The sequence below is a fragment of the Hyaena hyaena genome, unplaced genomic scaffold (genome assembly GCF_003009895.1).
Source record: "Hyaena hyaena isolate Hyena2069 unplaced genomic scaffold, ASM300989v1 scaffold_1035, whole genome shotgun sequence".
NCBI classification, from domain to species: Eukaryota; Metazoa; Chordata; class Mammalia; order Carnivora; family Hyaenidae; genus Hyaena; species Hyaena hyaena.
The window spans coordinates 87,079-99,353 of record NW_024081669.1 but is presented as its reverse complement, the minus strand read 5'-3'; the positions used below and the strand labels follow the sequence as shown (position 1 = coordinate 99,353).

At 38.2% G+C, this 12,275-nt stretch overlaps 1 protein-coding gene across 1 annotated transcript in view; it reads left to right on the top strand.

The window, feature by feature from the left end:
- LOC120223757 (attractin-like protein 1) overlaps positions 1–3,785 on the top strand; it is a 519,004-nt gene extending 515,219 nt beyond the window's left edge. The window contains exon 11 of the mRNA XM_039221981.1: positions 1,726–3,785. Coding sequence (XP_039077912.1) covers positions 1,726–1,850 — 125 coding nt within the window. The 3' untranslated portion in view covers positions 1,851–3,785. The remainder of the gene's footprint in view (positions 1–1,725) is intronic.
- Positions 3,786–12,275: the final 8,490 nt, after the last annotated feature.

The window sequence follows — 12,275 nt, the reverse complement described above, 5'->3', positions numbered from 1 at the left end:
CAAATACCCTGAAATACAAAGGTATAGTGACAGTTTCAGATTAGCCTAGAATTTCTTCTTTTGGCAACTCAAGCTGTTTACTTCTCTCCTGGCATTGGTATCTTCTGTAAGGAAACAACATTTGCAGCCATGTGTAAATGGGAAAGTATTGTTTCTCAGAGCTCTTTTGGACTGGGTCGTGCAGTAGTTTAATGAGCAACAGGATTTCATATTTAGATGCTGTGATCATTGAAATTAGTGTAAGTGGTCTCTGGCTACATTAAAGGAGACATATATTCTTTGTCATATTTGGCTGTCCCTGGATAAGATGCTGCCAGGAATTAAATAACAGAAGGTTGTGAATTATGACAGAAGTATGCAAGAGATCTGTAGAAACTTAAGGTCTGCCTGAACTGAACTTTCAGTTAGCACAACTGTGCTCTGTGATTATTAAAAAAAAAAAAAAAAAAGTGCTCAGCTTCCTCTCCTGAAGAAATAAAAAGGTAATTATTTCCTACAGCAGAATAAGTGGTTAGTGGTTAAAACGTCTTTGTTGGCCACTTCAGAAGTTCATATGTGTTCTTAAAAGGTCAAGAAAACAATTTTTATTTAAACTTTGAACCTTTGCACTTGCGTTATCTTTAAGCAATTTGAGTAATTATTTATTGTCCTAGAAGAGCAGGTTATTTAACAGCAAACCTGAAAAGGTAAATATCCAAGATTGTCAGCCTAGCCCGTGTAACTTTTTAATCCCTTCCCTCCCTGGCACCATTAATTTCTCCTTCTCCACAAATGCCTTCTCTTCTGTTTTCAAATGTACATAAAACTCCCTTTCCCTTTAAAAGATATATGCAGGGGCGCCTAGGTGGCTCAGTGAGTTGAGCATCCAACATTTGATTTTTGGCTCAGGTCATGATCTCACAGTTCATGAGATCGAGCCCCACATTGGGCTTCTTGCTAACCACATGGAGCCTGGTTGGGATTCTCTCTCCCTCTCTGTCTCTGCTCCTCCCCACTTGCTTGCATTCTCTCTCTCTATCTCTCTCTCTCTTTCTCAAAATAAATGAATAAGCATTTAAAAAATATATATGTACTCAGAGAATCCTATGCATTCACACAGATTTCATCTGACCTGTTGCTTCCCCTGTGTACCAGCTCCCTTACCTCTTTCCATTGCCAAATGGCTTGAGCATGAGACTTCCATGCACTGTCATGCTGCACTTAATTATCCAAAGTCAAAGTCAGTTAACTTTGTTAGATCCTTGTTCTTGGTCATGTGTGACATTCATGTGTCTAAGTTGAGGAACATTTTTTTAAAAAGTTTTTTTAATGCTTTATTTATTTCTGAGAGAGAGAGAGAGAGAGAGAGAGAGAGACAGCATGAGAAGGGGAGGGTCAGAGAGAGGGAGACACAGAATCGGAAGCAGGAGCCAGGCTCCGAGCTGGCTGTCAGCACAGAGCCTGACACAGGGCTCGAACCCACGAACTGTGAGATCGTGACCTGAGCTGAAGTCGGACGCTCAACCGACTGAGCCACCCAGACGCCCCAGCTGAGGAACATTTTAAGTGAAGGGCATGCTACATGATAACTTCCAATAAACAGCTAAATGTTTATTGACTGAATATAAATAATTGACTAAATACTGACTAAATATAAAACAATAAAAATAGAGTGCTAACACACCACAGTCACTATCCCAGAAAGGCCTAACCAAATATTTGAATGATTTTCTTCTTTTCTTCCAGGTCTTGCCATTGCCAGTGCCCTGATAGATATTTCACAACAGAAGCCTGCAGATAGTAAAGACAAGACTTCAGGAGTCCGAAATCGAAAACACCACCTCTCAACACGTCAAGGAACTTGTGTCTGAGAAACAGAAACTGCTCCTGGATATTCTGATATGTTTGATTTTGTACGTGACTTCCATTAAGGCTGGTCTGTGGCCTCAGTTTTTATGGAGGCAAACCTCTCTATGGCTCCAGAGCTCAAGTACGGTTCCCTCCAAATGGGCAATGACTCGAATGGCCAGAGAACGTTTGTGACTTTTATGAAAGTAACAGTACTGATGGTCATGGGCGATAAAGTCACTTTTTACAACTCTCTTAGGCTTATCATAGATAACATTTAAATACTCCAGAAAAAGATGTATATTGTTTCTTAATGCAGATGAAAAATATGTAATTCCTATAAACCAAACTGTTTATATCCCAAGACTTTAAAGAAAGACGTTTTATAATGCCTGACTGATGAGAATTGTACAGTTTTTGCCTCATAAGCAAACTCAAATCACTTGTATATGAACAGGAAATGAGCAAATCGCAATGGCTTTAAATGTTTTATCTCACTGTAAATGTAAAGACAAGATTTTGATTTAGCAGGATATAAGTAGTATATTTAAATATTCCACATGACCATATCATGTCCAAACTCAGTTTGAGAATGGGACAGCTTCCCAACTAACTGGAAGGCAGAACAAAATGAGACCATTTGGATGGATGGTAAATGCAACTTCACAGGAGGTTTTATTAGAATTCCGAGTGAAAAGGACATTCCTGTCATCCACGCCAACTGCCTCACTCATTATCAGAGCTGATAGTGCATGGAAAAGCCTGTCCAGCAATCAATTTTTCCCCTCCTGCCAAAAAAAAAAAACCCTCCAAAGCCAAACCTGAAGAGAGCTGAAATGGTTATTTTACAGTGTGCAAGTTTCAGCTCTGGTATGGTCATTTTTTTTTATTGCTTAGGAATCATTGGATCAGACCTCAATGATCCACCTGCAATTTTTGTAAGAATAGATCAGCTTTGGTTGGCCTTCCTCTCCTAGCTGCTAGATTTTATCTACCTTTTACAAATATTGTGAAAGTATGGTTGAGGTGACCCCTCCTGAGTTTTCCCACAATCCAGGGTCCTTCTGGCCAACCATTCACTTAGACAACAAGTAGAGAAAAACATTTGTTGGCAGGCATCTACAGTATTCTTATTTCTAACATGAACTCGTTGGTGTCAAGAGATAGTTTAAAAAATAAGTTCATCATTGCCCACAGTTAGCATATTCTGAATGATCCAAACATCTGAGTTATGGCAGAAAGGAAAAATGGTGTATGATAGCTTTCACATTGCAACGTTGGATTATTTGTGTCCTAATTTTGACAATGGTTCACCAGACTCAGTAGCATTAACAGATCTTGTTTGGAATTAACAGTTTCTTAACTGTAGTCAGGACGACTACAGGATATGTGTAAAAAGCAGTGACAGAGATACCCAAGGCTGCTTTATACAATATAGTTTTGTCCAGTGTGAAAGTCATTTTGACATAATTGATGTTTGGTTCTCTATATGTACTTTTCACGTTCTTTGGATTTCTGGAGGTAATGACACTTTACTGTTTACAGCTAATGCACAGTTACTTGCATGCTATGGTTGTGCAGTAGCGGAATATGACCCTATTGTGATATTCAGTGTTTATTTCATAATACCATTTATACATAGTCAGCTTAATTTGATGAGGATCGAATGTAATATATAACAGGAATGATCATACAATAGATAGTTGCATCGTATATAAGATTGCTAGGATGCATCTAACCATGACTCTCACTGTTTGGATAATTAGGCATTTATGAATTATAGTATATATTCCTTATGTTGGCATGATAATTTTGCTATTTTCTATGCATTAAAAATAAGACTAATTCTTAGAGTAATTTTATCTATAGCCTGTGGGTTTTTTGGGAGAGGGGGCGGCAGTGAAGCTGGTTGTTTTTGCCTCCCTGTAATATTTTATCTCTCAAAAAAAAAAAAAAAAGCAAGCAAGGTTTGTAAATGTCTCCTAGAAAAACGATCAAGTAATTTTATTAGCTTCTTTTTGGACCCTTTAAATGTTGCTTTGTCTCCTGGACAAATAAATTGATGAAACTGGTGACTACAAAAATATAATCATTTAAAAATAAAATGATTGCCCGATTTGTTTAATTCTCTAACTTTTGTCATGAGAGAAAGTTTATGTAACAAAAATACAGAAACTTACAGTGTTGTATGTAAAATCTCTTTCAGCTCTCCTTTTAGAGAGGCCAAGCAAACAGTGTTACAAAGAAAGAATTGCCAAGCTGTATCCACCTCCAATCCCACTGGGTTCCTAAAACTTGTAAATTTGAATTGTACAGAATTACAGGACATAATGCAATGTGAAGTTAAAGTCATACTATATATTTATGGGTCAAATATTGCTACCTTTGTGACTATGCAATATTTTCTCAACTTATCAAAGCTTTTTACTGGCAGAAAAATTCTTCACCGTCAGGTGAAGTGGACTGAAAAGACCTTAGGGATTGTCACTTTGAATTTGTGTCACAGTCCTTTTGTCCCCACATCCCAAACACTTTAAATTTAGATGCTCCCCCCTTTTTTGTTAACCTTTTAGAATCAATTCACAAGTATATCCAGATATCCTTCCAGAAGTGTACAATTAAATAACTGATTCTCTTCAAAATTTTATCTTAATGGAATTTCATACCTTTCCATTTAGAATAAGTTTGGAGAGTCCTTTAGATTTTGGAATTTCTTATTCTTCCAAGTAGGAAAAGTTTGTGTTAAACAGAAGAGCATTTTGAAAATTTACCGGGGGAAAATATGTGGACAACTAGAGAATTCTTGTTTAAAGATAATGCACATGCTTATAAACCAATATAATAAATTTTAAGAGGATTGGGATTTTCATAATTGCTTTTAAATGGAAATTTGTTTTAGTAAAATACACAAAGAAGGAAAGAGTATGCCACATACTCTTGGGTTGCGTTCAGTAGGAAAACTCCAAATAGGACATCTTTCAGTGTGGAATCAATACTTGCTGTACTCCCAAGATCTCACTTTTTGGGGGGGATTCTGTCATATAGAAGTGATTATATGGCTGCTGTCCTGCTGCAGAGTCATTTAGAGTATAGACTGGCAGACGGTACCACGAACAGATGCTGGCATCAGCTTTGAGCTGTGTGGTACTGGGCAATTTAAGCCTCAGACATCCCATCTGTGAGGGCATGTGGTGGGGCCCACCTTGCAGACCTGTTGTGAGCCCAGAAGGTAAAAAGCACCAAGCTCCCACAGCAGGTCTTCCGCACTGAGTAGCTGGGATGGACCATCATGGGGCCCCTAGGCCACTCTTTTACAACCAACTGTTTTATGAATCATCTATTAATTTTTCATACATCTTTTTACCATAGCTGAACATAAAGTAGGTTTTTGCAGGTGAAAGTCGCATAAAAATCTTGAGCGAGTTCCTATATTTCAAGGATCTAGAGATTTCCAAAAGAACTACTTTGATATTTGAGTCATTAGAGGCTTTGACTCTTCCAAAATACTTACAGCTTAATAGAGTATTTTTTAAATGACTATCTGATGACATTTAGATAGAAACATTCATTGTCAGTTTCACATTCAAATTAGGCAAGAAGAAACCAATCCTTGCATTTGGTTGGCGTACACGGCACATCTTTTTAATTCATTAAATATAAAACTATGATTTGAAGAGTGTTTTATATAAAAGGTCTGAAAAAATGAAAACGGATCAGATGAATTAATTCTCCCACACACACTTCAGAACAAATCAGCTTCCAAAGCCCATTCGTCATTTTACTAGCGTGACATTGGAACTCACTTGATCGTAACTACCTGGGTTCGTACAGATTCCTACTTTTGTCTCAAGAGGCTAAGATTCAGAAGGACTGGATTAGACTCTGGAGATTCATATACTTAATAAGCACCTCAGTGAGTCTTACCATTAGGCAAATTAGGAAAACATTGCACTGGGCCGAAGAGTTGCCTTTATCTACAGTTAAAAGAATTTCTTTAAATAACGAAGTTATCACTCTAATTCAAAATGCTTTCAATAATTTTCCAGGGAATACAAGCCATCTGGTTGGTGTTACAGCAGTGTTTTCAGTATAGTGTACATTTAACAGTGTAGTTTTATCAAATTTTTAAAATTAAGACTTATAACCATATCAGTATATATGTATACACATGTGCATGCCAATGTTAAAACAGATTGTGTAAAAGTTCAAACCTGCTTTCAAAAGTCAACATTTTATGCTACTATTAATGCTACTATTTATGCTATTATTAATAAAGAGTTTAATTACTGAAATAAAAACACTGGATCTTCCAACCCCCACTGCTAACTACAGTTTTGTTATTTTTATATTTTACCCTTCCAAAATCAGGAAAAAACTCTCAACACCTGAAAAAGCCCCTGTTTCATCTAAGACTTGGTTATCAGATTTGTGTTGTTGAATTCCACATTCTCTCTTTGCCCTCTTCTCCTGATTTTCATTGGCCTTTTCTACATTGTCTTTGAATGGCATGCTGAACACTTGGAATGTTCCTGAGCATGGAAGCAAAACCCCCAAGAGGCTGAGAGCGAGTGGCCAGAATTGCTGCTATGACTGTAGGCCTCTGCCCCAGCCTTGTGCTCTGTGTTTACAATAACTGTTTACTTACAATAACCATCTCAGTTCCAAAACCGGTATAACCGGGGCATAGCTGCGCAAGTTTTCTAAGAAATCTGCTTGTTCTTTGCCAGTCTTTGGGTTTCGTTCCCATGTTGCCATCTGGATCCTCACTTTATATTAGTGCCACTGCCATGCTGGGCCTCAGTCCGGAATTACTGAGAAGGCACTGCCAAGGGGGATCCAAGCATCTCTCCTCTCTGCAGCCCCCACAGTAGGACCAAGGGTATGGGAAATCTCTTGGGCTCAGGGTCTCGGGCCTCTCTTGTGCCCTAGGGGATGGAATGGTGGTGTCCTCACAGGCAGCCCTCCATCACACCTCCCAGGCGTCAGGCCAAGGAAGAGGGCTGAGATCGGGAGACCCACTCCATCCTGAGAAACATGCCCAACCTGGCTGGCGTCTCCCAGAAGCTTTAGTAAAAAGAGAGGTTTGATTTGGGCCCTGATGACGACATGCCCAAAGTAGGTCGATCTCGAATGGATCCTGGAGCTACAACAAAAAAGTAGCAGCTTCTCAGAACAGCTGAGGTTCGCACGGGCTCTTCTTCAGATTTTTGATGGTAAGTCAGTGGCTATCAGGAGACTTGAAGATTTCAGCTCAAAACTGACCTTTCTCTGCCCTGAAGAAGTTTCCTGGGAGAAGTCCCCTGTGAGTGGCTGAAATGAGGGGCGGGCACCCTTTCAGCAATAACCCCCAGCCATTTCTCCCCCTCCAAACTCAAATAGACTTCTCTACTTATTTGGCATTTTCTTGTCGGCCACAACCAAACCAGCCAAGTTTTTGTTGAGCTTGACTTTGTCCAGCCCCACCAATGAAAAGAGCAAGTATTATTATTTTGCTTGCCAGATATGAGGCCACGTTATAATTTTGGGTAAGCTTTTGTAAATTGCATTGAGACCCTTGCCCCCCACCCCCTGCCGCCTGCTTCCCAGGGCTCCCATCCTTCATCGAGGAAATAATTCTGTCCCATTTAGGATTAGTTGTAAAGAAGTCCTAACTGAACAAGAATCCAAACCTCTCAAAGATCACTGCAGAGACGCTGCCTTCTACTAACCATCAAAATGTTTCACCAGTCTTATTTTTGGAAGAAGTGAAATTTTCGCTCAGGCAAGATAGCTGTTTAAGCATAAGCTTCTTTAAACCGGCTCTGTGTATGGTCAAATAGGAGATCCTGCTTCCTGAAAATCCACCTAGAAAATAGCATTAGTGAGCAAATTCTTGTAACTGTTCTTTGTGCATCAATAGCCCCTGTTGCTGAGAGATATCTTAAATTTTGTGCTTTCCTGTTACGAGTTATCTTAGTCCCGTGTGGGGACACATTTGAGTTTTAATGTAAACTCAAATCACTACTTTTTTTTTTAATGCCTTGGGCCAGTTGTGTAAACCATTTCTGAGTAAACTGGGATAAAAATGCTCACCTACCTCAGCTAGATATTGTGATGGGTTTTTGTTGTTGAAATGGGAAATAGGTCAGAATTAAATGTGTTCAACTTTTACTATGACAAGGTTCAGGTTGAATTCAGTAAAGTCACAAGTAACGATGTTGCCTTGAAGTCTTTTTGGTAACATTAAAGTACATATATGTGCCAAAATTCCCAAATAATCAAATTGCAATAGAAACCAATGGTATGGTATGTGTTGCCTGGTGATTCACACTTGTGCTTCAGGATTTTTTTTTTTTACAATGTCTCCTATGTATTTCACATATTACCTTCCTCAACTTTAAATGGTAATTTCACAGTGAATACTAAGATTGTGTTAGATTTTCTTTCCCATCGTGACACATTTCCTGACCCTTCGCTGACTAGTCAGCTCTTTTTCCCCAGCAGTAAATGAACATCTCCTACCTCTATCAATGCTTTAAAAATAAATAAATAACCTAAGATAGGGCTTGCGCATCTTTGTTCCCTTGTGACGATACACGCTGACAGCCATTGTCTTTTCCTTCAGATCAGCTTGTTTGAAATACGATGGCACTTAAAAGGAAGGCCGGCTGGAAGGACACCAATAAAAATACCAGCTCAGCTTAAAACAATTTGATTTCAACCCAAAATGGATTACCTTGCAACACAAATAGATAATGGCAAACAGGATATTCTACTTGTCAAGACTATTCTCTGCTCCAGTCAGAACTCTAGGTCCATCTGAGGCTTGTTGTCTTGTGGAGGGGAAAGATTATGGTATCCCCAACATTTATGTGCAGACGAACTCTTTGGAAGAGAGAGCAAAATCTGAGTATGAGATGTCCACTCCTTGCTGATTTCTGAAGTGGCAGCTCCAATTTGACCTTCTTGTGCAAAAATTCAGTCAGTGTTGCTGTGTCTCCCTTTCTGTAAAGGAAAGCTACCCGGTAGCATCATGCTGTTACTCTGAAGACAATGCCTATGATGAGCTCTACAAACTAGAAAGTTGTAAAGACTTTATAGGGATGTGTTGTTTGTGTTTTTACACATAATGTGCAGTGTTTAGTAACAAGCCTTTCCTTTTCTAAACCATATCGAGGATTGTTGCGTGGTAGACTTCCTAATAGTCATTCTTATTTTGGCAATATGTATAAACCAGTTACATTTTGCACATTAGTGAATTATGAATTATTTGTCCTTAAGTTCAATGTCCAAAGAAAGAATATGCCTTCATTGAAACCCCTTGGGGAGAAACAATGACAATTTTCCTACCATATCAGAATGTTATAACCATGTTTATATCCTTCCATAGTGCATTAATACCATTAATAATAGTCGTCTTCTTCTTCTTCTACTTCTCTTTCTTCTTCTCTTCCTCCCTCTCCTCCTCTCCTCCTCCTCCTCCTCCTCCTTCTTCTTCTTCTTCTTCTTCTTCTTCTTCTTCTTCTTCTTCTTCTTCTGCAAATTACTTTGTATAGATATTCTTAATGTAGTCTGGATAATTGCCCTGATAATTACTCTCTAAGGGAATATTTTTTTGCGAAAATTATGGCAATGTCCGGTATAGGACAAAGAATAATGATTAATAACTTCTACAAAGTTTGAGACCTATTATGACTGTTGGCATAAAGTTTTATTTCACTCACAGAACAGGTCACTTCATGTCACTAAAAATTAAGTGCAAATTTCCCAAATTGGGTCTTACCTGCATTAATATCAATCTCAAATGGCAGCACCGTCTGGGTGTTTTGTGGTTTATGTTACATGAGCCAGTCTGTATAAACTGTAAATGAACCAAAAATATCCGAGGAAATGGATGAAATTGAATCCATTTTATCTTTTTTTTTATTCAAAGACTGTTGAGGAAATATGATCTAGTGGTTAAAGTGGAGACCTGGAAAAACTAGAATAAAGCTAAGATCCTATCTTTAGCTGAATGACCAGTCCTCAACATGCTTTATTTATCCCATGTAGGAAGATGAACACACTGCTTCCTTCCTTCCAGGCTGCTTGTGAGAAGTACACTCAGAGTTTTCAGAGCCTAGATCCAGTCCCATACGTAACCACTGTCATTATCAGAAGACTGTGCACGTGGCACCGTGTACAAGCCTTTGGTAATATTCTTGACATTGTGAAAACACTTGATTTCCTAATGCTATTTCCATGGGTTATTATCAAATGTTTTCTAGATTTTAAAGGTGGAGGAATAACTTTGTATTTCACTGACCTGAAGAAACTGTTGTAACTGTTGTTATCTGTATACAAAGGAATGAATGCACAAGGTTCCATATCATGGTTTGAATTTCCATTTGTAGCTGGATTTTGTGAAGTTTAACACTTTGGTGCTTTCTGTTCCAGTGTTAAATGATAAAGCTACTCGTGTGTATAGAAGATATACCTGAAATTTTATCAGGTAATTACATAAATAAAATATTTTACACAAAGCATTAACATTTATATCAGAAAGAACAGCTCACATTATTTCTCAGTCAATATTGACATATGTAAAAACACTTTTAAAGTTCTCAACAAAATAAGAAACTAAAACATGTTCTTCTCTTCCTGTTAGTCATTATCTATATATTTTTTCTTTTAGATAAACAATCTACAGTGTGTTTACTGAAGCTTGCATTGATATTCCCCAATAGTGTTTGCAACTTGAGTTTTATTCCAGCAGCTACACGAAATGAGTCCACAGTGCGGAGCAGGAAGGCCCCTCTGGAACCTGAGATTATTTGTTCTCTCACTGTTCTAAAGGTAATTAAGGAGCATTGCATGTTTCTCAATTAATGATTTCTCATTCAACAGGGGATCTTTGATGCTAATTTGTTTTAATCAGGGCAGAGGCTGCTCAAAAACTCTAAACAATTCAGTGAAGAGGAACTAGGAATTTTTAATCAAGTGGAAGAGATTTAAATGCTATGAGGGACACATCCATCATGCGTTTTCAATTCCTGCTCATTTAACTATGTTCTTTTACATTTTATAAACCAATGCAAGAATTATTAAATAGAGTTTACTGTATTACATATCACTATTTTCCTTATAAATATATATAGGCATATATATCTATGTGTGCTTGTATAAGGATGTCTCCCATTTAAAGCCTACTTACATACAACTTTCACTTCTCTTTCAATATAGAGTATATTTATACATATGTCTTCCACTCGTATTTATTATACATACTAGTAAATGTAGAATATATATAAGAGTATATTTACATATCTGTACCAAAAGAACAATGGCAGATATGTTATGAAAGAGCATCAGGCTTAAAGACTTTCCTTTCACCTCTTAGACAACTATCCTGAGTGGCCATTCATAATCTGAACTACTAAATCAAATTGCATCATGTACATGAAACACTTATAATCTATGCAGCCATTGCACCTCGAAACGGCATTCAGTAATGATTAGACCATAGTTTGTGGAAAAAGATGACTTCAGCAGGTGACTGTCTCTTATGAAAATAAATGCCCAAAAAAGTGAAATCCGAATCCTGCCTTTCCCCCCCAATGATCCACTTCCAATCATCTGATTCTGATGTCTTGAAATCAAGGCTACTTTGCAGGAATGTCAATCACGTGGAAATGAGGTTGGTCTGGTTCGGTTTTCCTCCTTCCTCTAACTGAATATAGAAAAACTTTCAAGAAATGCTCGAGAGGCCTCACTAGTTAAATACTTATTGGTTCACTGTATTGAAATAAGTGGGAAAATGGACTTTCTTTTTTTTTAAAGTAGTGGTTCTCAAACTTTAGAATAAATCAGAATCACCTGGAGAGCTTGTTAAAATGGATTGCTGGGGCCCATTCCTAGAACTTCTGATTCCATAGGTCTGGAAAGAGGCTCAAGAATTTTCATTTCTAACAAGTTCTTGGGTGATGTTGAGGCTGAGGCTGGTAACCCCATTTTGAGAACTCTGGTTATAAACTAATAAAACAGATGACCATGGTTTGAATGCAGCCCTGAGCAATGATGCGCTCCTCATGTATTTTTTCACAAGTTGTCTGCCAGGAAGCAGGCAGGCTTTGTGTGTCTCTGAAGTGGCTTCTGGGTGAATTTCTGGACCGGCTCTGGGCAGGGACTAAGTGCTGGACTTGGTCAAGGGGATAACATTCGGACATTCATTCTAATTCATGGAGATCCCCTGGAGGGCTGTGCTGGAGTTACAAACATTTCAAAACAAACTTTTGAATGGAAATAATGATCTAGTGTACCTGTGCTAATGGGCAATGCCAGAAGCCAACCCGGCTTATAAAAAGACCAAGATGCCATGTTTTCCACCCCTGCTGATAAGAAGAATGATCTGGGGTTCTGTCTGGCATCTGTATTTTTAATAAGGGCTCCAATTAACTCAACAGACAAGTTTGGGGGAAATTTAAAGACCC